Genomic DNA, 25,200 nt, shown 5'->3' on the forward strand with positions numbered 1-25,200 from the left:
TTTCTTTAGAAAATAGACCCAAACCTTTTTGGAAAAATCATCAATGAAAGTAAGTATGTACCTTAAACCAGGGCCTTTCAAAGGAACTTTTGCAGGACCTCAAAGATCAGAATGAATATAATCCAACGTGCCATTTGTTGTGTGAAACTCTGTTTTGAAAATGGCGCTTTTCTATTTGTCAAAAGCACAATGCTCACTGAAATCAAGTTTTCTAATTCTCTGACCACACAAAAGACCTCTCTTACTCAGCACCTCCATCCCTCTAATACTCATATGGCCTATTCTCATATGACATAATTTAGTGTTGTTTGATTTTGTTATAACAGAAGATTGCAGCTAAATTAGTAGTTATAGTGCCTTGCAGTTCATAAAAAGTTCCAATTTTTAGCCCTTTCATCAACAGAAGTGAACCTATCACATTCTTCATAACTCTACCTTAAGTGGTAAATCTACAACCGCTAGCATCAAGTGTATCCAAAGAGATGAGGTTCTTCTTCATATCAGGAACGTGTCTGACATTCTTCAAGGTACTGATCATGTCGTCATGCATCTTAATGTTGACAGTCCCAATCCCAACTACTTTGCATTTAGCATTGCTTCCCATTAGAATAACTCCACCATTATATTCCTTGTACTTGGAGAACCAATCACGATTATGACACATGCTATGAATAGATTGAATCAAGAATCCAACCATCTCTAAATTTGTCTTTATCATCTGCAACCAATAACCAATCTGCGTTTTCTTCTTCGGCAACAGCAACTTGATCGGGATTTTCATTTCCATGAATTTGTCTATTCTGGTAGTTTTGATTGTCCTGCCGATTTGCATTCCCTTGATTTTGCTAATTCATATTATTTTCTCTTTGCTGCTTTGTCTTCAGTTTCAGACAATCTTGATATAGCCATTAGACTTTTAGAAGTTGCAAGTAAGATCCTTATGCTTTGATATTGACCTTCTCCAGTCGTTATTGCTTCTCTCAATAGACCTTCAAAACTAAACCAGACCCATTATCCTTACTGCATTCAAAAGTCAATTCTTTATCTAGTTTTCACTTATTTAAAAGACTAGTCTCAGACATCTTCAAGATCAATAGTTACTCTACTAACAATCATGGTCTCTTTAAAATTCTTATAAGAGGGAGGTAGCGAATCTAACAATAAAAGAGTTAGATTGTCATTTACGATCTTAACATCAATACTCCTTAATTTAGAAATAATAGCATTGAACTAAGAAATATGATACTTAATGGAAGCACCTTCAGCCATATGAAGAATGAAGAGACGTTGCTTAATCATCAATAGATTGGTGAGGGATTTTGTCAAAAAAAAAAAAAATTTATGCAATTTCATCCAAAAACCTGCAACTGATTTATGACATAGTACCTCCTACAAAACTTCATTCGTGAGGCACAGCTCGATAGTAGACAAAGCTTTTTCATCCAAATCTTCCTAGATTCCATCCGATGTGCTTTTAGGTTTCTTGCCTTCCCCAAATAGAGTTATCTTCAAACTATGTTGCGTAAAAACAGCCAATATACGAGCTGCCATAGATTGGAATTTTTGCTCCCATTAAACTTCTCAATATCAAATTTCGTTGCTGAACATGAAACCATAACTAGAAAATCGAACAACCCTATTACTCTGATACCAAATAATTACGACTAATGTTGAAATAGTAACGAAATTAAAACTGAGAAGAAGAAATGAACACACAGATGTACGTGAAAAAACCTTGCAGAAAAAAATCACTGGGAGAGGGGAAGCAAAATCCACTATGAAAATTCAAGAATTACAAAAGGTGGCTAAAAACTAAAGACTCTTTATGTCTCTACTTTTTAACCTAATAACTCGAGAAAGAACAATAAATATTACTACTCCCAAGCTCTAACGTTAGTCCAATTCCATAAAGAATTCAAGACATACTCAGCAGACTCCAATAGCCATATTAGGATCTGAGATAGACCGTATGTCACCATCAGAACTCCTAAAGCAGATCGAAGAGATTCTAGCCGCCAAATCCGAGGTGAGATTGAGATAATCGACCTTTCCTGATCCCGAGTCTATGTTTGCATGTGACAAAGTATGCATTGCTTTGGTCATATCTATTTTTCACAGTTTATTTTATTTGGTTTCATTATATCAATGGCATGCATTGATGATCGCATGTCAGAATTTCTATGGAGAACAATTTCAGGCGTGATGGATCTGATTTGGTCTTCGATTTATGCGCTTGACGTATAACTTTATGGTTCTTGAGTTCATGCACTTCTATTTACTTCTCAAATGGGAAGTTAGATTTATGCGAGCCACTCAGAGAGTTACTTTGCCCCATGGTAGGAGAGATTTTGGATGAATATAAGACTGCTTTACAGGTTGATGCACAAGTGAAAATATTTCCAAAAGTTTCCACAGGTGGACTGTCAGGTACGATGTCGCCGATGAAGAAGCGGTGAAGCATGCCGAGGCAGCGCATTCAGACGTGCTAGAGTGGTTGCAAAGTTTGTTGAGGGAAGTCTCTAGCATCCTTTTGAACCCCTACTATTTGGCAAGTCGATGCTGTTTACTTTCTACATGCTGTGATTGCCAAGAAATTGGAGAAAGCTTGTGGGGATTTTGTTTTCTGCTTCGGTATTTCGACTCGAGTTCTGCCATAAAGATTAGACGAAAAAGAACTTCCCCTGATCGACGCTTGTGTTCTATTTATGATGATTTGATAATATGTTTGTGTAGGATTGTTAACACCTAAAGTTACTCCCGGGGCCACGTGACGAGCACGAGCAGGAGCTTTGATTGCCTGAGGGTAAGAGCATTGAAGACAGACTCAAAAGAACCTTGGAAATGCCACGTGTCAGAAAAAGTTTTGGCGGCATCTTCCTTGAAAGACGAAAGAAGAAGTGCGCGAAAAGAGCCACGATCGGGGTGGTTAATGAAAGATTGGCGGTAATCCCCACAAGGCGAAAAGAAAGGGCGCGGAAACCAAGAAACCGTCAAGGGACTATTCACATGACTTATTGGAAAATGTTAAAACGTGGAGCCAAAGAAAATAACCGCTCGACGGTTACCGGACTTGGTCTATAAATACCCCGCGGTCACAACACACACAAACACAAATACTCATCTCTACAATTAACTTTTAGCTTTTAGCTTAGTTATAGCTTTCAGATTTCCATCGTCGATTCAATTCCGATGAGTCTCATATCCAGAGTTAGGTGTCGTCGATTAAATTCCGGCGTCTGCTCATTAGGTTCAGCACCGTCGTTTCAATTTCGAGGTTGAACTCATCGCCTATCTCGTCCAATACAGTTGATTAAATTCCGGTATTGTGTCCTACATCCCCCGTCCAGTGTCATCGATTAAATTCTGGCATTGTGTTCTACAATTTGGTCCGGCCTCTTTGATTAAATTCCGGAGTCAAATCCAAGTCCTAGTGTGTCGAAGTTCGTTTCAATGTCGAATGAGTGGGCTGTCGAATTATCAAGAGTCTGTATCACGCCTCTTGTGTCAATATAAGTATTTTTCGCATTTGACACTCTCTGTCCAAAATCGATCTAGAACTCCTTATTAGAAAACGAACGGATTAAGTTCGATAAAAAATTCTCGCGTTTGCGACCCGTCCGAGCTCCAACCCTTTCTTTTGGGCCAAGATCCATACGCTTGGGCCTCGTCGAAGGATTTCGAAACGCCAACAAGGATTTAGGATGAATTCTCGCTCAACTTGCTATTAAAGTCAAGAACTATGTTCACAATACACTATGACCCTCAAGGCCCTCTTCACTCAGCATTCTTGCTTGAAAAGCTTTTAAAGTTTTTGTTTTTTGATGTGGGTACAAATTCTGTTTTGCTTGTCTTGTAGTCCATTTGCTTAGCAACCGCACATTGAGAAGATTTTTATCGCTAGATTCAGAAAATCATACGCCAAGTTTTTTCATGCTAGCAGAGCAATGGGTTGGCAAAGGAAAGTCAACATCTTGCACTAATCCTAAGTTAAAACGCTTTTAACTTGCTATCCGCTGAGGAACACTCCCAAAAGAAAACATCAAAGAAAAAAAAAAAGGTTAAACACAAAGTCGTGTGTTTCACAATCACAACAAGCAAAAGTAAGCACAGTGAAGAGCCACCGCCCTTTAGGTAAAGATTAGGTGAATAATGCGTCACCAAAATAATGTTTTTGTCATTTTAATAAGGTCACACATAACAATGTTTTCGTAGATTTTCAGAGGTACAAAAACAAATGCCTCAACCGCGCGTTGCATGACATTGAAACAATCGTCATTGAGCAAGCAGGTTGCCGTGGAAATCCAAAAAATATGCGGTCACGTAAGAGATTGTAATCTCACTCCTTGCATGGTATGCCGATATGACACAACATTACTAAATTATTAGGCACACAAAAGTGTTAAGATCTTAAAATAATTGGTTCCTTAACCAACTGCTTTAAAAAGGAGACGACCCAGTTGTTTAGAGGTGATGTGGAGATTTCATTATACTTTATAATAGTACAGTTGGCCAACGACTCTCATGCAGCGGGAGACCAGAAGAAAAAGGAGACTTCAAAGGTTCAACCTACGTTCATCGATGTTGAGGGAAAAGTACACTAGAAGTGTCATAACTTGTGTACGGCATTCACTTGAGTGCCATAACTTTCAAAATGTTCACTTAAGTGCCATAATTTCAAAAATCGTTGACTTGAGTGCTACGTCGGAACAAAATCGTTCACTTGAGTGCTACAGTAACTTTTCAAGCATGCCACGTTAGCTTTTCGGCGTGCCACGTCATCTTTCCGGCGTGCTACAATAACTTTTTCGGCGTGCTACAGTAACTTTTCCGGTATCTACAGTAACTTTTCCGACTACCACGTCAACATGGCACTCAAGTGAACGTTTTTTAAAAATTATGGCACTTAAGTGAACGTTTTGAAAGTTATGGCACTCAAGTGAACGCCGTACAAAAGTTATAACACTTCCGGTGTACTTTTCCCCGATATTGAAGTCAATGCCTCAAGAGGAACTGCGCATGGCAATATAGAACCGAGAGCCACATCATTCATTACAACTTCGTACCGTTAGATAGAAGCTTTCCCCAGCTGATTTGATGTAAAACGAAGCTACTGTTCTTGAGCTTCTCCAGACTGCAAAATGAAGGCCAAGAACAGTGCTGAAGGTCAAAGCAGCGGCATTCATCTAGATATTCCTCAGCTTCAGAAGAAAGATGAAATCATCATTTCACCCGCTACAATCTTTGCGCCGAAAACTAGTGCTGGAAGGAGAGATGGAAGCAGTGGACATTCTGTTTCCCCCACATTACCGGCTGTTCTGGCCCCAGAGAAAAAGCTTACTCTGTTTGCACTCCGCCTTGCGGTTCTCGAAAAAGTGGCCACTGCCCTGGGATACCTTGGTTTCGTCTGGGCAACGGTTGTGCTCCTGGGGGGCTTTGCCGTTACATTAGAGAAATCCGACTTCTGGTTCATCACCATCATTTTATTAATTGAAGGAACTCGAATATCCAGCAGGAGTCATGAGCTGGAATGGCAACACCAGTCCACTTGGTCAATAGCTGATGCCGGAATGAGCAGCTTCCAAGCGCTCAAATCGAGCTCTAGAGCTCTAGTTGAATCCATGCAGAATATGTTCAGTCCCGTGAGCTCTGCTACGAGGAAGCAAAGTCAACGCAGCAGGGAAATTTCTGAAACTACAGATGCGAAAAACATTAGAAAGCAGAAATTCAAAAGGAGGCCCACCCGGATTTGGACTTCTTCGGAAGTTCCTATTCTACCTTATGGAGGGTGGGTTTGCCTTTCGAGAAACATCAGCCAGATTTTCCACTGGCTCCAGATCTTATCTGCAATAGCCTGCGTCGTGCTCTCATTGACGAAGCTCATCAAGCACAATTATGGTGAGGTAGCTAAAGGAGATACGGACAAGAGAAATCGGAAACCTGCTCTGATTTTCTTTTATGCCTTGGCTTTGGCTGAAGCTCTGGTCTTCCTGATAGAGAAAGCTTACTGCGCGTGGGAGGTTGTCATCTGTAAGCTTCTCGAAGGGGTGAATGAGGAATGCGACCTGGGGGCTTCGGGTATGATCTCGACTTGGAGATTTTTCTACGACTGCTATTCAAGATGTCTTAATGGGAGCATTTTTGATGGCCTGGGAATGGACATGGTGACTTTTGCGATGGACCTCTTATGTTCAAACTCGCCGGATGAGCAGCTCATGGGAGCCAGGACTCTTCACCGGTTTTCTACTAAAGAACAGTTTTCAGATGACACGCTTCAGAAGATAGGAACAAGTCTGCCAGTTATAGAGAGACTGGTGGATATCTTAAACTGGAAAGACCCACAAGAGGAAGAAATCAGGCTATTAGCTGCAGAAATAGTTTCCAAATTAGCCGGGAAAAAGCAAAATTCCCTTCGGGTCACCGGAATACCCGGGGCAATGGAATCGATATTATCCCTTCTCCAGACAAACAGAAGCCCCAGTTCTACAGCAGATGAAATTGGCGAAAACAAAATCTTCTTGGACCATGAAGAATATGGATTCTGGACTTTCAATAGTTTGGGACTTCTCATTCTGAAGAAACTAGTCCGTGATCACAATAACTGTGGAAAAATTGGAAACACTAGGGGCCTTCTTTCCAAAATCATAGATTTCACTCATGCTGATGAAGGAATATTGAAGGACTCAACTGTCACCACATCGCAGGTTTTGACTGTTAAAAGATCCCTACAGGTTGTGAAGATGCTGGCAAGCACAACGGCTACCACAGGGAAAAATCTCCGAGAGAGATCTCGGAGATAGTCTGCACCATAAGCAACATAAGAGATATTCTACGATATGGAGAGAAATGGCCGGTTCTGCAGAAACTAGGTATTGAGATCCTTACTAGTTTGGCACTAGAAGACGATGTGTCGGAGAAAATAGGAGAGACCGGCGGAGTTCTGAAGGAACTGTTAAAGATTTTCTTCCAACACGGAGTACTGGAAGATCAAATGGATGTGAGGAACGTGGCCGGAGAAGCCCTGTCAATGCTGGCTTTCGCAAGCAAGAGCAACTGTCATTGAATCTTGACGTCGAATGTAGTGGAGAGGCTCCTAGAAGCATTGGAGATTCCGCTTCTTCGTGTTAATGCTGGAAGAATTTTGAGGAATCTGTGCACTTACAGTGGACCAGAGTCCTTCAACCAGCTAAAGGGAGTAACAGCAGTGACACCAACAGTAAGTGCATTCTTTTGTGAAAGCTGAACCTGAGCCGGCATCTAGATAACCGGAAGGGGCAGTTATGTGTGAGTTTAAGTAGTCCTAGAGAGAATGATATTAATTGTTCCTACGTAACCATCTTTCCTCAACTCAGGTTCTCGAGGCAATCTTGTCAGGAGAAGGCAAACTACAAGAGGTGATGGTTGGGTTAGCGGCACATGCTTTCAAGTTCATGACAGCAGAAGAATCCACCGCTGTCTTCGAGGAGGCAGGGTTCAGAGAAGCCGACTTAGCTTGCGCTTTGGTCGAGATCCTGAGGGGCCACAGGAATCCACATATAAAGGTGCCAAGAATGAGAAGGTTTGCTATCGAGCTGGCAATCTGGATGATGAGGGACAAATTGAAGAATGTGCAGATCTTCAGGGATCTGGGCATGGAGGAGGAGCTTGAAGGAGTCTTGGATACGACATCAGAGCTAGAGAGCTTCAATATTTTCTCTGGCAACATTGGATTAAGCAGGCACAGGACGACCATTCACTCACTTGTTGAGACCGCACTTGTGCTGCTGAAGAAGAGGTTTGATTGACGGATGGGTTACTGAGCAAGTGATGATGCCAATTATCCACCAAATGGGAAACAAGAAGGTATGCTATGTAGTCTCCAATACCAGGTAAAGAAATAAAGGCTGCGTTTGGTAGAATAAAATTCAGTTGTATCCTATGTTTGGTACCTGCCCAGGACAAGATAAAGCGAGATATAAGAAAGGATATTACCCGAATAAAATTATCTCATACGAGAGATGGAATAAAGGTAGATAGAATTTCTAATATTCATGATGCGAAAGTCATTGTTTTAGTAACAGTTTCCCATGGAAAGAGAGAGAGCTATTGATGCCGGGTTGTTTGGTTCAATGGTTGGGGAAGCTCGTTAGTATTAGAATGTGAATAATCTTTGAATTCTAGTATAAGAAATTCTCCAACCCAAAAAAAAGAAAAAGAAATTTAAAATAACAAAACAAATAACAACCATTCATCATTATTTATTCGTATGTTTACTTATATACGAATTTCTTTCTATCTCACATTATAAATTTAATAGATGTAGTATTTATTTTTATATTTATTACATATTTTATGCATTTTAGGAATATTAATACAGTTTAATATTAAGTAAAATTTTATTAGGGAATAATGGAAGGGAAAAAAGGAAAATAATTTTAAAAAAGAGAAGGGAAAATAATAAAATATAACTAACAAAAATGAAGTAGATAAGAGTGTCCTGATAGATTATCACCATCTTCATTTATGTAACTTTTAGGTTAATTTACACTAACATGTCAAATTCATACCAAACAATAAACAAAATAGGATGAGAAAATATATGGCTTTAATATTATGATTTACTAAGTAATGGATAGGATATAGCACAATTCCTAGATTTACTATCTTATTCTATTCAATCTTATCTTGACTAGAAATCTAGACAACCAGATGTAGGGAATTGCTTCTTTACCAACTACCGCCCGGCATAAGTATGATGAAATGCTTCGGAAAGTTATCACCTTCCTTGTTTGTTCCTGCGGAATTTGCGCAATTTACAGCACCCCAGGTGTGCTGCTACCTAAACATGTGCAAGAAGAAGTGCACATACACCCAAACATTCGTTTATTTTTAAATTTTACTCCTGAACATGGAAGCATCCAAGTGTTGCATATAACGTGACTCCGAGCTCACTATGAGTGAGCAAATCAAACCGATCGGATCGGAAATTGTTAGGACTGGTGGTCTGATTCCCGGTTCTAGAGGGTAGTGATCCGGTTCCCCATCCTTAAAAATGAAACTTGTGACCGGGCGGTCCGGTTTCTGGTTTCGAGGATATGGGACTGAATCGGACCAAACCACACGGATTGGACCGATCAATTTTAATTATTTTTAAAAAAATTTTAAACCTAATCCTAAATCTTATCTAATGTTTCCCGTGGCCTCTCTCAAGTACATGGCTAGTTTCCTTTGGGTGTGCTTTCAATGTTCTTATTCAAATACATGGCTTCTGTTCTTTCATTTGGGAATGGAAGGGACAAAATGAAATTCTACAGTTTATTATAGGTTCCCGGTTCCCGGTTCCCAAGACCACCGGTCGGGTCCCCGGTCCTGAAAATTGGAAACCGGACCACGGGTTCCTGATTCTTGAGGAGAACCGAACCGGACCAAAAACTGCTCACCTCTAGAGCTCATTAGTTCTGCTGCTAAAATATTAGATTTTTCCTTGCGAATCCTGTTTTACTTAGAAGCGAATCAATACTTAAGGATGATATAGTCCAACGCGATCATAACAAATTCTCAAGTGACTACACAAGAACAAGAATCCCAAAAGGCAATTCATCGATGCCTCAAGAACAAGAATCGGGAAGTTTTGGAGCTGCGATGAGTGAGGATTGAGAGTCTTGATGGTGAGCGAACTCAGTCGCTGCAACAGTCGCCCGACTTCACTATATATTCAAGCAAAAAACATATTTTTTAGTCGTTTTCAAATATTCTAAATTAAGCCACTTCCAATTTTCCGACGGAAAATTTCGGAAAAAGTACACTAGAAGTGCCATAATTTTTGTACGGCATTCACTTGAGTACCATAACTTTCAAAATGTTCACTTAAGTGCCATAACTTTTAAAAATCGTTCGCTTAAGTGCCATGTTGACGTGACAGCCGGAAAAGTTACTGTAGACACCGAAAAAGTTATTGTAGCATGCCGGAAGAGTTACCGTAGACGCCGGAAAGCTGACGTGGCACGCCGAAAAAGTTACTATAGCACTCAAGTGAATGATTTTGCTCCGACGTAGTACTCAAGTGAACGATTTTTGAAAGTTATGGCAAGTGAACGTTTTGAAAGTTATGGCACTCAAGTGAACGCCGTACACAAGTTATGACACTTTTAGTATACTTTTCTCGAAAATTTCAAATAGTAGGATGAAGTATAACTATTTTTCCAAAAGATCGCCTACATAGACTTTATTTCAAATGAAGATCTAGTTTGCGGCACGACGAGCAAGTGATTTTTCTAGTGATCGAAATAGGGTACTTTCGTCCAAAAAAAAAATCTGAATAATTTGCAATTCCTAAAATCCAAAAACCACAAAATATCTGCCCATCTTCATGTTCCGAGACTGCGTGTGTGACACTTTTAAAAAAAAATATATTGTTAAAATACTGTGACCAATTTTTTATAATTTAAAAAAAATCTGATTTTTTTCCATTTTTTACTTTGCTTTTTCTTTTACGTTTGGCAAGGGTCTTCGTCGACGGGCAACGGCCGACGACTAGTGGTGGTCGATGACGGCCGACGTCGAGCACCAGCAATCGGCAGAAGGCAACCGGCGACGGACTACAAACGACCCGATCTCGACGAGCTCGAGGTTTGCCCAAGGCCTTCTGTCACAACCGTAACCCCGCCGCCTCGTTGACATCCCACCTGGCCACGCTTATGTACAGTTCTCCAGGATCCAAAGGCCAACAAATTTGCGCGGAAGTAACAACCATTCCCCGTACATAAACAAACAAAACACGATGACTTGGGACGGTAAAAGCAAACTTATATACATATACACATATCTATTACAGCAGTCAAACCTAATGCTTCGGAGGCCACTGTACAAGTCTATGACTATGTGAGAAAACCCTCAACAAAAGTTAAGAGGCTAACTACCCTAGGCCTCATCCTCGTTATCATCAACTATAGAATCTATAGCTTCTTGCTCCTCCTCATCGACCTCAGGTGGCTGCTCCGCATCAAACAGTTCTACGACTTCCCCATTCTCTTCCGGCACCAAGACCTCCGGGTCGGGCTCCAAGCCTTCAAGTCCAAGATCGGGGTGCACCACTACGCCGTCTGGAGGTGCAGCATTAATGGGGTCCCATTCCCCAACTCCATCGTAGGGGATATCAAAACCCCTTAAGGATCCCACCAACATATCCCCGTGGCGGTACGCCCACAGCATGTACGTGTGGGGCTTCTAATAGAGCTCTTCTGTGTCCACCCGGATAGTAGTAGCGTGCCTATAATAAACCTTATCCTCCCCCACCGGATATTCTGTCACCACCGTCTCCATGTCTCGGGGGATTCCAAATCTCCGAGGCGGATCATTCATTGTTGAGGCAGAGGGTCCGAAAAAGGAGAGTCCACGACGGGGTGAGAATAAATCTCGGTAAGAAAGTCTCTAATTGTAAATCAGGGCGCCAATGCCTTTGAACACGTCCTAGGTCAATAATTCTTAACAATTCCTCTCACCATCAATAATTCACAGAATAAATTCCATGATACACGTCATTCTTCTCCCAACTTGCTACATCCTCATAAAAATTCCACGTTACCCCAATGCCCGCGCTTAACACCTCAGGCTATAATATAAAAATTCCACGTTACTCCAATACCTGCGTTTAATGCCTCAAGCTATAATATAATTGGACAGACCGGCGTAATAACACCTCAGGCCATTATATAATCCCGACCCATGTAATAATGCCTCAGGTCACTATAATCCGCGTAATAACGCCTCAAGTTATTATCCCGCGTTTAACGCCTCAGGATAAAATAATACACGTAACCCCACGTTTAACGCCTCAGGATAAAATATGGTCTTATAAATATGAACCCCGCGTCATAACTCTTCAGGGTAAAAATTCCACACTTCTCTCAATTATTCCACATAAAGACCATATAATAACAATAATTCCTCAATCGCTTCTTCACATACCACACGGTCTCATAGACGCCTCCCGATCGATCCATTTTCATCACATGAGCTTGCTAAATTTTTTCGATTAGCAGATTGAGACCATACAATCTCACCAATTTTCTCTAATAAAAGATCGGGACCACACGATCTTTCTAATTTTTCTCAACTGCTCAATCGAGACCACTCGATTTAATTATACTAAATAAATATTCGATCGGGACCACATGATTCACTCACGTTGAATAAATAATAAATCGGGACCACCCGATTAAATCACACTCAACCCGTCGGTCAATCGGACCACACGATTAATTTATGCTACCACAAAAATTAATCTATGTCATACTATTAAAATTATGCTAATGTAGCAATTAATAATCACCGTACGATCAAAATTATACTAACGTACAATTAATACATACCATACAGTTAAATTATGCTAATGTGGCAATTAATTGGGACCGTACGATTTAAATATCCTAACGTACAATTAATCTCCACCACACGATTAATCTTCATAAAGCAAGATTCAATATAAGTCGAACGATTACAGTATCATAAAGCGGAATTCAATCGTAGCCGTACGATCAACTAGCATAAAGCAACTTTCAATCTTGACCATCCAAATCCAATCATGGATCACTATTCACTTTAAGAACACAAACTCTCTCTCTTCTCCCCCAAATTTTCAGCCAAAGCAACTCCAAGCACAAATCCAACAATTTTTCATCAAAACTACACAATGCTATAATCCATTAGCATCCTAGTTACCTAACCCAAAATTAGAAACTATCTATCTCAAAAATCTAGCAAATCCTTTGGTAAGAGTTGAGAGAAATTTGACCCCAAACGGCGGCTCCGGCGATTCCTCTCGGCCGGGGTGGTTCCACGGAGATCCGGCGACTCCGGGCGGTTCAAAGGTGGTAGCTCGGCTTTGGTGATTCAAGGTGAGGCCGATGATGACTTGAGGAAATTTCGGTGGTGGTGGTGGTAGGGCAAAGGAAATTCGGCCAAGTAGAGAGAGAGGGTAGTGAGAGAAAGCTTCAAGAAATTTTATGAAGAAGATGATAAAAATCATCAATATAATAGGTTAGGATATTTTGGGAGTGGATATTTTGGTCTAAAAACTCAAGAAGGGCAAGTTGGTAATTTCCATCAACATGGACCAGTCAATTTCGGCTATGGGGGTGATTTGACCGAAATGTCTTTTGGCCAAAGTGGAAAAATAGATATTTTCCAAAGGTAAATGGGTCATTTCTCATTTCCAATTCAAATTTTATTTTCCCGAACACTTTGGGGCGAATTGCGAAGAAATTGTACTCCGGATGAGGAAACGTCCAAAATTTAATTATTGGAACCCCTGAAGGTCCGACGTTTAATTTCGAAGTCCGATTCGCGATCAATCTCGATTAATTGAAATTTCAGCTTATCTCAAACTAACGGGCTGCTTTTAGGAGTTACGCGTATTGACCCGTGATTAATATCACATTTAAGAATTTCTCGAGCCATGGCGAATTTGGTTGTCATTCAATTGCGAGGGTCAATTACTAGTCCCGATGGACACGATTGCTAAAAAATAATTTAAGGGCGTTCGTAACCCACACGAGGTCAAACGGAATCACCCGTGATCCAAGCATAGGGTATTATCCAAATCGTTCCTTAACTATTCTAGAATCGGCCTATATTGGTCCAAAATATTCCTTCGACAATTTTCATGTCCAAAAAGTAAATCCAGGATCAAGTTCTTAGGTCCACGTACTTGATTTTCCTAGTCCTAGGTAGCTATTCCCATTTGGTTAGTCTGCTCAATATGGACCAATTATGAGTGAGATTTAGCTGAAATGCATCAATAAGACATTTCATTCATTTAAAACTTCAAAAGCAAGTCTGAATACAGGATGTCATACCTTCACAGGTTACATATATTTTGGGTTCAAGTTAAATGGGTTGAATATTTGGTCCGCATCAAACCCATATTAGACCCACATAAATTTAGGCTTTAACATTTCAACCCATTTTGACAAATTTTTAAAATTTTAAGTGACTCACATTCAATGTGGGCCCACTAAAACTGAGTTGATAAATAGGTTTGTGACCCATATTACCTCTTCTAGTTTGCAGTGAATGTCAAACTTGGATCTCGGTATCGAAGCTGAAGCACGATGAGGGATGCGAAGGTGCAGGGATCTAGAAGATGAGAAGAAATTTAGGGCCACGCAACTTTTTGTTTTTTGTTTTGGATGTCATTATGGACAGAAGTGCCCCTATTCTAGCTATTGGAAAAATCGCTTGCTCCCCTGTAGGCGAACATTTGGCTCAGCCCAAGCTATTATTCGAAATTGATTTGACCACTTCAAGCTCTTATTTGAAACAACGTCAATTCTGGGTTCTCTTTTGATAAATGGACCTCACTTTAAGACCTTATTCTATCTATCCATTTTTCAACTGGCCACTCACTTTTTCTTCGTTTTAATGACTGCACAAATGATAGTTTCCTTTTTTCAGGTAAATGGTTCTTAGGTTTTCGAATTTTTACGAGCGAATGGCAATGATTTCTTATCACGCAATACCCACCTGGCTGGACCCCTAACACAAAGCAGGGAACCATTTGTGTGGTCCTCTTGACTCGAGATGAATACATTGGATAAGACATATCCAGCAAGCTACAATCTAAATGCCCAACTGCGCTTGACATGACATCGAAAGAATCGTCGAGGAGCAAGCAAGCGGCCGTGGAAATCCGAGAATGGGCCGGTCAGGTAAGATAATATGACATTAATTCCTGCATGATCATTCGGATACGAAACACATTACTAAATTTTGACGTAACGAACTCCTTGGATAAGGAAGAAAGATCTCGTTGCTCACAAGTAACGTGGTGATTTGCAAACTGGACCTTAACGATTATGAATTATAATAGTACAGTTGACCAAATGAGACATGCACAGAGAGTCTCCAAAGCAGTCACCAAGCAGCAAATGCGCCGCTGCCATGGAAAGCGAGTACTGGATCTTCATCGGGCAACGAGAAAGCTCATCCACAAACGTGCGGGCGAAATAGGATTTCGTCCAAGAACAAGACAACATCCAGGAAAGTTGGCAATATAAGCTGCCTAACCGTTACTTTTATAGAGGCATAGCTCCACTTTCTCATCCCAATCCAGGAAATTCATAAACAGAATTTCTGGAAATTGAAATCAGTTTCCATTGAAGCGCCAGACATAAGTTTTCCTCAGCTGGTTTGACGTGTAAAAAGAGGAGTCTGTTCTTGAGCCACTCCAGACTGCGAAATGAAGGCCAAGAACTCCGCTGAAGGTCAAAGCAGCATTCATCTGGATATTCCTCAGCTTCAGAAGGAAAATGAAACCATCATTTCACCCGCCACAATCTTTGAGCCGCAAACTAGTGATGGTAGGAGAGAAGGAAGCAGCGGAAACTCTGTTTCCCCTGCGCTGCCAGCTGTTTCAGCCCCCGAGAAAAAGCTGACTCTGTTTGCTCTCCGCCTTGCAGTTCTCGAAAAAGCGGCCACTGGCCTGGGAACCCTTGGTTTCATCTGGGCGACGGTTGTGCTCTTGGGGGGCTTTGCCGATTCCCTAGACAAAACCGACTTCCCGCTCATCACCATCATTTTATTAATTGAAGGCGCTCGAATATTCAGCAGGAGTCATGAGCTGGTATGGCAGCACCAGTCCACATGGTCAATAGATGATGCCAGAATTAGCAGCTTCCGAGAGCTAAGATGGAGCGCTAGAGCTCCAGTTGAATCCGTGAAGGAGGATATGTTGAGCCCCGTAAGCCCTGCTACGAGGAAGCAAAGTCAACACATCAGGGATATTTCCGAAACTACAGATGCGACATATGTTAGAGAGCAGAAATTGAAACAGAAGCCGACCCGGATTTGGACTTCTTCCGAAGTTCCTATTGTACCTTATGCAGGGTGCTTTTTCCATTCGAGAAACGTCAGCAAGATTCTCTATTGGCTCCAGCTCTTGTCTGCGATAGCCTGCGTCGTGCTTTCATTGATGAAGCTCATCAAGCATAATTTTGGTGAGCTAGCTGAAGGAGACACTGACAAGAGGAACATGGAAGCTGCTCTGTATATCTTTTATGCCTTGGCTTTGGCAGAAGCTCTGGTCGTCCTGACAGAGAGAGTTTACTGGGAGTGGAAGGTTGTCATCTGTAAGCTTCTCGAAGGGGTGAATGAGGAACGTGATTTGGGGGCATCAGGTATGATCGCGACTCGGAGATTTTTCTACGACTCCTATTCGAGATGTATTAATGGGAGCATTTTTGATGGCCTGGGAATGGATATGGTGACTTTTGCGAAGGATCTCTTATTTTCAAACTCACCAGATGAGCAGCTCATGGGAGCCAGGATTCTTCACCGAATTTCTACAAAAGAACTGTTTTCAGATGACGCGCTTCAGAAGATAGGAACAAGTCTGCCAGTTATAGAGAGACTGGTGGAGATCTTGAACTGGAAAGACCCACAAGAGGAAGAAATCAGGCTATCAGCTGCAGAAATAGTTTCCAAATTAGCCGGGAAAAAGCAAAACTCCCTTCGTGTCGCTGGAATACCCGGGGCAATGGAATCGATATCATCTCTTCTCCAGACAAACAGAAGCCCCAGTTCTGCAGCAGACGAAATTGGCGAAAAGAAAACCATCTTTGACCATGAAGACTATGGCTACTGGGCTTTCAATAATTTGGGACTTCTGATTCTGAAGAAACTAGCCCGCGATCATGATAACTGCGAAAAAATTGGAAACACAAGGGGCCTTCTATCTAAAATCGTAGATTTCACTCATGCTGATGAAATAACATTGAAGGACTCAAGTGTCACCACATCGCAGGTTTTGAATGTTAAAAGGTCCTTACAGCTTATGAAGAGGCTGGCAAGCACAACAGGTACCACCGGGAAAAATATTCCGAGAGAGATCTCTGAGATAGTCTTCACCATAAGCAACATAAGAGATATTCTACGACGTGGAGAGAAGCGACCGGCACTGCAGAAACTAGGTATTGAGATCCTTACCAGTTTGGCACTAGAAGACGATGCCTCGGAGCGAATAGGAGAGACTGGTGGAGTTCTGAAAGAACTGTTAAAGATATTCTTCCAACAAGGAGTACCGGAAGAACAAAGGGATGTGAGGATCGTGGCCGGAGAAGCCCTGGCAATGCTGGCTTTCGAAAGCAAGAGCAACTGTCATCGAATCTTGAAGTTAAATGTAGTGGAGAGGCTCGTAGAAGCATTGGAGATTCCGCTTCTTCGTGTTAATGCTGGAAGAATTTTGAGGAATCTGTGCACTTACAGTGGACCAGAGTCCTCCAACCAGCTAGAGGGAGTAACAGCAGCAGCACCAATAGTAAGTGCATTCTTTTGCAAAAGCTGAACCTGAGCCGGCATCTACATAACCGGAAGGGGCAGTTATGTGCGAGTTTAAGTAGTCCAAGTGAGAATGGAATTAACTGTTCCCACCTAACCATATTTCCTTAATCAGGTTCTCAATGCAATCTTATCAGAAGAAGGCAAACTACAAGAGGTAATGGTTGGGCTAGCGGCACATGTTTTCAAGTTCATGACAGCAGAAGAATCCACCGCCGTCTACAGGAGGGCAGGGTTTAGAGAAGCCGAATTAGCTTGCGCTTTGGTCGAGATCCTGAGGAGCCACCGGAACCCACACATAAAAGTGCCGAGAATGAGAAGGTTTGCTATCGAGCTGGCAATCTGCATGATGAGGGACAAATCGACTAATGTGCAGATCTTCAGGGATCTGGGCATGGAGGAGGAACTTGAAGGGGTCTTGGATACGACGTCAGAGCTAGAGAGCTTCAATTTTTTCTCTGGCACCATTGGACTAAGCAGGCACAGCACAACCATTCACTCACTTGTTGAGGCCGCACTTATGCTGCTGAAGAACAGGTTTGATCAACCGCTACATTACTAAGCAAGTGATGATGCCAAATTATCCAACAAATGGGAATTCCAGAAGCAAAGAAATAAAGGTAATTGCTTCTTTAGCAATCCCGCCTAACTTAAGTCTGATGAAATGCTTCTGAAAGTTATCACCTTCCTTGTTTGTTCACACGAAATTTGTGCCATTTACAGCACACTGCGTGTACTACTACCGAAACATATGCAAGATGTGTACATACATCCACACATTCTTTTGCATTTCGATTTAACTACTGAACATTAAAGCATCCAAGCGTTGCATATACCGTGATTCTGAGCTCCCTACTTCTGCTATGAAAAGACCAGATTTTTCCTTCCAAATCTTTTTCTACTTAGCAGCGAATCAAAGACTTAAGGACGACATACTTCAATTCGATCGTTACCTATATTCAACATGCCTACACCAATAACAAGAACACCAGAAGGCAATTAATTCATCACACGACGGAAGGAAATCTCACGATGAGCCCATAATTTATCCGCACCATTCGCTTCTCTGAAGCCCCTTAAACAGGACGAGGTAAGAACCAAAGAGAAAATGGGAACTTGCAGCTGAACAGCTGACTCTACAAGGCGAAAAAGCGAATGAACTAAGCTCATAAAGTGAGAGAACCGAGACGTTTTTGTGATGCATACATGTCAGGGAGCTTCGGAGCCGAGACTGAGCGAGGATTGAGCGTCTTGACGGAGAGCGAGCTCGGTCGCCGTGAACTGCGAAAATCAATAAGAAATGCTGGAGGCAAGGAAGGAAACGGAACAGTGGGGGGACTGAATAGGTAAACGTATAAATGGTCCTGAACTTTTAGCGTAATCCGTCGTACCCTCTTAAGTTTAAATTTATTCCATATAATTTCTGAACTTGAATTAAAAGTATAATATGATTCACAAATTTTTAATTTATTCAATATGTTCTTTAAAATTTTGATAGATATTCGATTTAATTCCTGAATTTTATAAAAATATTATCTAATGTTATCCTTAAACTTGAGTTAACCAAAAAAAAAAAAAGGAATGGAACATTTTCATAAAATCCAGCAGTGACCATTAATGGCGAATAACAATCCAGCTGATCACGATGATCGGCAGATTAATGGCAACAACAATCCAACTTACCTCCGACCTCGGAATATCTTGACCGCTTTATCCCAGCCTCCGCCACCGTCAGTGAGTTGTAGGATTGGAGCAAAATCATGTCCAAGTCTTGATTTCCTTCCCTGTTCCTATCTCCGATCATGTCCACTGTGGTTTTGTGCGTCTGGGTGATTTTTGTTTTGTGAGAAATGGTTGTTTGTGGGTTGGGAAAGGTTCTTAGGTGTCGAGGAGGTAATCTCTGAAAAGTATCAAAAACAAAATTTTAAACTTATTACATTGATAACAATTTAATTTTAAATATTTTAATTGCATCAATTTAATTTTAAATCTTTTTATATTGGTACCAATTCAGTCCGTCCCGCCAACTTAGACCGAAAATCAATGACGTAGACGTCGGCCGTCCTACGGACATTGTAAGTGATTTGACATGATAAGTTTAAAGTTGTTAGAAATTAAAGTGCAAGAAATCATTTTTTAAATGCGACATATTACGGTAAAGCGTTTATCAAATATTGGAAATGACCGGATTTGAAAGGTAGACCTTTGTGCCATGACTCGAAGCCTCTTGCCAATCCAAGGATGTCCGCATACAAATCGCAGGGGACCCATAGATCGATACCTTCACGAACCCAATGCATCACATAAATCTAAGCGAACGTACGCTGACATGGAAGGCGTAATGCACTGAATAGGCAACTTTGGAAATCTGGATAACGCATTGGGCGCCAATGAGACCCCCTCGCCAGGCCTCGCCGGTCAAGGATTGGCCTCACCAAACATCTCCTAGACGAGTGTTGGCCGAGCCAGATTTGGCGGAGGGGCCCTCGCCTGTGCTCGCCCTCACCCAGGCAAGGCCAACCCTTGCTGGCCACAGGCAAAAAGAAAAGAAAGAGAAAAAAAATAAAGGGAAAACAATGTATATGTATGATCAGCACCGACGGTGTTATGGCTAACGTTGGTTGGGTACGCTCAAAGAATATATTGAATCCGATGTGGCTTTTCGAAATTGAAGTGCACCGTTAAAAGTTCTTCATCGGACGTGGCAAGACCAAACAAAACGAAGACGTTTGTTTGGAAGACCGAGTCTGCCCCTCTCACTCTTTCTTTTCTGAAAACTGCTGGCTCCATAAAAGAATTCACAAAGCTTTTTCCCTCTCCCTTCCTCACTCTCGCCCTGTCTTCTCTTCCTTCAGCTTAGAAGCATAGTCCGCCCCCAACTTTGACGACCACGATCACGCTCCTCCTCCGTTGTCCGTAGTCGTTCTCTCTTCTCTGTCACTACGCTTGCTCCGGTAGCCCAAGATCTGCCGGCGGAGACAAAAACGAAATTGCAATGGGACTTCCAAGAGAGTGTGAGAGAGAATATCTTTTAATGGGAGGCATGAAATCTGTCATGTCGGACTTTTCGGCTACACAAATTACTGATAACATTCAAGTGAACAATTTAAAAGATGGTGCATTCAGGTGAGCAAACAAAAAAAAGTTTAGACATTTAATTAAGTTTCATACAAAATTACAACACTTGTGTTGCTGGTAAATGGTAATAATTTCTCATCATGCAATAGCCACCTGACTGGACCTTTGACATAACCCAGTTGCCTGGCTTACAATAAACGCGATGATTTCCAAACTGGACCGAATGAATATGAATTTTGATAGTACAGTTGACCAAATAAGGTTGACGTGGATGCCTTCCAAAGAGCTGTGCATGGCGATATACAACTCAGACACAGATCATTAGTTGTAATATCAGCACCTTAAAGCATATGATCCACAAGCAGAGTCAATATTGTGTCAAACACGTCTTCCCTTTTGCACAAGTTTTGTTCAACACGAGCCAAAGCAGTCACCAAGCAGGTTGCTCCGATATGGGGAGAGAGAGTTCAACATCCTCATCGGGCAATCAAGAAAGCTCGGCAATGGAACTTTAGAAGTAAACAAGCCGACGGTATTGGAATTTGGTCCAAGAGCAACAGAACTTCCAGGAAAGTTGGCAACAGAAGCTGCTTAACCTTTTTTTTTCCTCTGCTAGATCCATTTCTTCCCTCCCTCCCCCATCTTTTATAGAGGCATAGCTGCTCTTTCTCATCCCAATCCAGGAAATCCACAAAGAGAAATTTTGGAAATTGAATTCAGGTTCCGTTGAACCTCTACACAGAAGTTTTACTCTGCTGATTTGAAGTATAAAGAAGCTGTCTGTTCTTGAGCCATTCCAGGGTTAGGAAATGAAGTTCAAGAACTCCGCTGAAGGTCAAAGCATTCATCTGGATATTCCTCAGCCTCAGGAGAAAAACGATACCATCATTTCACCCGCCACAATCTTTGAGCCGCAAACTAGTGCTCGTAGGAGAGATGGAAGCAGCGCAAACTCTGTATCCCCTGCACTGCCGGCTGTTCCAGCCCCTGAGAAAAAGCTGACTCTGTTTGCTCTCTGCCTTGCGGTTCTGGGAAAAGTGGCCACTGGCCTGGGAACCCTTGGTTTTATATGGGCAACAGTTGTACTCCTGGGGAGTTTTGCCGTCACCCTAGACAAAACAGACTTCTGGTTCATCACCACCATTTTATTAGTTGAAGGAGCTCAAATATTTAGCAGGAGTCATGAGCTGGAATGGCAACACAAGTCTACATGGTCGATAGCTGATGTTGGAATTAGTAGGTTCCGAGCACTCAGATCGAGCTCTAGAGCTCTAATTGAATATGTGAAGGATATGTTGAGCTCCGTAAGCTCTGCTACGAGGAATCTAAGTCAACACAGCAGGGAAATTTCTGAAACTAAAGATGCGATAAACGTCAAAGAGCAGAAACTGAAAAGTAAGCCAACCCGCATTTGGACTTCTTCCGAAGTTCCTATTGTACCTCATGCCGGGTGGGTTTTCCTTTCCAGAAACGTCAGCAAGATTCTCTATTGGCTTCAGCTCTCATCTCTGATAGCCTGCATCGTGCTTTCATTGACGAAGCTCATCAAGCACAATTTTGGAGAGGTAGCTGATGGAGACACTGACAAGAGGAACCAGAAAGCTGCTCTGTACATCTTTTATGCCTTGGCTTTGGCAGAAGCCCTGGTCGTCTTGACGGAGAAAGTCTACTGGGAGTGGAAGGTTGTCATCTGTAAGCTTCTCGAAGGGGTGAACAAGGAATGCGGTCTGGGGGCTTCAGGTATGATCTCAACTCGGAGATATTTCTATGACTCCTACTCCAGATGTTTTAATGGGAGCATTTTTTATGGCCTGGGAATGGACATGGCTACTTTTGCGATGGATCTCTTAAGTTCAAACTCACCGGATGAGCAGCTCATTGGAGCCAGGATTCTTCATCGGTTTTCTATAAAAGAACAGTATTCAGATGACACGCTTCAGAAGATTGGAACAACTCTGCCAGTTATAGAGAGACTGGTGGAGATCTTAAACTGGAAAGACCCACAAGAGGAAGAAATCAGGCTATCCGCCACAGAAATAGTTTCAAAATTAGCCAGGAAAAAGCGAAACTCCCTTCGGGTCACTGGAATACCTGGGGCAATGGAATCGATATCATCTCTTCTTCAGACAAGCAGAAGCCCCAGTTCTGCAGCAGATGAAATTGGCAAAAAGAAAATCATCTTTGACCATGAAGACTATGAATACTGGACTTTCAATAATTTGGGACTTCTCATTCTGAAGAAACTAGCCCTTGATCACGATAACTGTGGAAAAATTGGAAACATAAGAGGCCTGCTACCTAAAATCATAGATTTCGCTCATGCTGATGAAAGAATGTGGAAGGACTCGAGTGTCGCCACATCGCAGGTTTTGACTGTTTAAAGGTCCTTACAGGTTATGAAGATGCTGGCAAGCACAATGGGTACCACCGGCAAAAATATCCGGAGAGAGATCTCTGAGACAGTCTTCACTATAAGCAACATAAGAGATATTCTACGGTGCGGAGAGAAGCAACCTGAACTGCAGAAACAAGGTGATTGAGATCCTTACCAGTTTGGCTCAAGAAGATGATGCGTCGGAGCGAATAGGCGAAACCGGTGGAATTCTGAAAGAACCTTTAAAGATTTTCTTCCAACAAGGAGTACTTGGAGATCAAAGGGATGTGAGAATTGTGGCTGGAGAAGCCCTGGCAATGCTGGCTTTCGAAAGCAAGAGCAACTGTCATCGAATCTTGAAGTTAAATGTAGTGGAGAGGCTCATAGAAGCATTGGAGATTCCGCTTCTTCGTGCTAACGCTGGAAGAATATTGAGGAATCTGTGCAGTGGATCAGAGTCCTTCAACCAGCTAAAGGGAGTAACAGCAGCAGCACCAACAGTAAGTGCATTCTTTTGCCAGAACTGAATGTGAGCCAGCATCTCGATAACCTGAAGTTAATTGTTCCCACCTAACCGTATTTTCCAAACTCATGTTCTCAATGCGATCTTATCAGAAGAAGGCAAATTACAAGAGGTAATGGTTGGGCTAGCGGCACATGCTTTCAAGTTCATGACAGCAGAAGAATCCACTGCTGTCTTCAAGAGGGCGGGGTTTAGAGAAGCCGTATTAGCTTGTGCTCTGGTCGAGATCCTGAGGAGCCACCGGAACCCGCGCATAGATGTGCCGAGAATGAGAAGGTTTGCTATCGAGCTGGCAATCTGCATGATGAGGGACAAATCGACGAATGTGCAGATCTTCAGGGATCTGGGCATGGAGGAGGAGCTCGAAGGAGTCTTGGATACGACATCAGAGCTAGAGAGCTTCAATATTTTCTCTGGCACCATTGGACTAAGCAGGCACGGCACGACCGCTCACTCACTTGTTGAGACCGCACTTATGCTGCTGAAGAACAAGATTGATCAAACGATGGGTTACTGACCCAGTGATGATGCCAAATTATCCAACAAATGGAAACATGGCATGCCAGTTCATACTCTAATCCCAGCTGTAAAGAAATAAAGGTAATTGCTTCTTTAGCAAATCTGGCCGGCTTAGTTCCGACGAGACGCTTCTGAAAGTGATCACCTTCCTTATTTGTTCGCACGGAAATTGTGCGATTTACAGCGCACCACATGTACTACTACCAAAACAAATGCAAAGTGTTTACTATACACCCACACATTCTTTTAGTTTTCAATTTAACTCCTGAACATCCAGGCATCCAAGTGTTGCGTTTACCGTGATTCCGAGCTCGCAACTTCTGCTTTTGAAAGATGAGATCTTTCCTTCCAAATCTCTTTCTACTTAGCATTGAATCCAAGACTTGACGATTTATGACATAATCCAAGGCTTTAATTACATATCTTCAAATGACTACCCAAGAACAAGAACCCCAAAGGGCAATTCATCACGCAACTGCAGTTAATCAAAAGGAAAGAAAGAACACGTTGCTTTCTCTGTGAACGAGGAGAGAAATCTCCCCATGAATCCATGAATCATCTGCATTATTCGCTTCTCTGAAACCCCCTGAACCGGATGAGACAAGAACCCCAGAAAAAAGCGATCTTGCAATTGAATAATTCACTCCATAAAACAAAAGGCAATGCCATAAACTACGAGTGATGATTGAGCGTCTTGACGGCAAGCGAGCTCAGTCGCTGTGAATTGCGGAAATGAAGAAGAAACTGTGGAGGAGGTGAAGGATATGAAAATAACGAAATTGAATTAAAACTGTTAACCCCAAGCAAGAAATTAAAAGAGATTTATTATTATTTGCTTTGCTTGTTTTGCAGAAAAATAAATAATATAAAAAATATTTCTTTAAAAATAATCACATACTTGTCTCAAAATAAATAATTAATAATTAATAAAAAATTATTATTAATAACAAGTTATGTTTAAATTTTTGTGATGAAATAATTTTTTCTATAAGCGATTATTTTTTAAAAAATATTTTTCAAAGTCACTCATGTTTTCATGAAATAAAAGAAGCCAAGATGCTCAAACACTCTCAAATAATCATAAATATATTTGAGTCAAAACATCATTTTACCCTTTGTCTCACTCTCTTTTGTACTCATTAATTTCTTAAAAAATTACTTATCAATCTCTTTATCTCACTTTTAGATTTCTTGAATTGCCCCTACTTCCTCCATCTTGTACTCACCTATTATACATAACTATTCATTTTTTATGTATATATTTACTTAATTATGCGCACGGGCGACAGCCATCGCCCATGTCACAAATCGTGAATATTAAGGGACGTCTAAGGTGAGGCGAGGTGATATAGTTTACTGCACATTTTATAGCTATTTGAAATGGAAAATTGTGTTT

At 41.6% G+C, this 25,200-nt stretch overlaps 3 protein-coding genes and 2 pseudogenes across 3 annotated transcripts in view; 4 read left to right on the top strand and 1 right to left on the bottom strand.

The window, feature by feature from the left end:
• The window catches only part of LOC115731997, a 39,425-nt pseudogene extending 36,969 nt beyond the window's left edge, over positions 1–2,456 (top strand).
• Positions 1–25,200, bottom strand: part of LOC115728660 (disease resistance protein L6-like) — a 344,958-nt gene that overhangs the window by 281,321 nt on the left and 38,437 nt on the right. The window lies entirely within an intron of this gene.
• LOC115731400 lies at positions 5,139–7,781 on the top strand (annotated as a pseudogene).
• On the top strand, positions 14,893–18,634 carry LOC115728662. Its single transcript, XM_048273449.1, has 3 exons — positions 14,893–17,290; positions 17,426–17,930; positions 18,524–18,634. Exons 1-2 carry the CDS (start codon positions 15,215–15,217, stop codon positions 17,870–17,872), a joined length of 2,523 nt encoding a protein of 840 aa, XP_048129406.1. The 5' UTR covers positions 14,893–15,214; the 3' UTR covers positions 17,873–17,930; positions 18,524–18,634.
• LOC115728663 lies at positions 23,278–24,074 on the top strand. The gene has a single exon (XM_048274041.1). It carries the CDS (start codon positions 23,401–23,403, stop codon positions 23,800–23,802), a length of 402 nt encoding a protein of 133 aa, XP_048129998.1. The 5' UTR covers positions 23,278–23,400; the 3' UTR covers positions 23,803–24,074.

The sequence above is a fragment of the Rhodamnia argentea genome, chromosome 1 (genome assembly GCF_020921035.1).
Source record: "Rhodamnia argentea isolate NSW1041297 chromosome 1, ASM2092103v1, whole genome shotgun sequence".
NCBI lineage: Eukaryota > Viridiplantae > Streptophyta > Magnoliopsida > Myrtales > Myrtaceae > Rhodamnia > Rhodamnia argentea.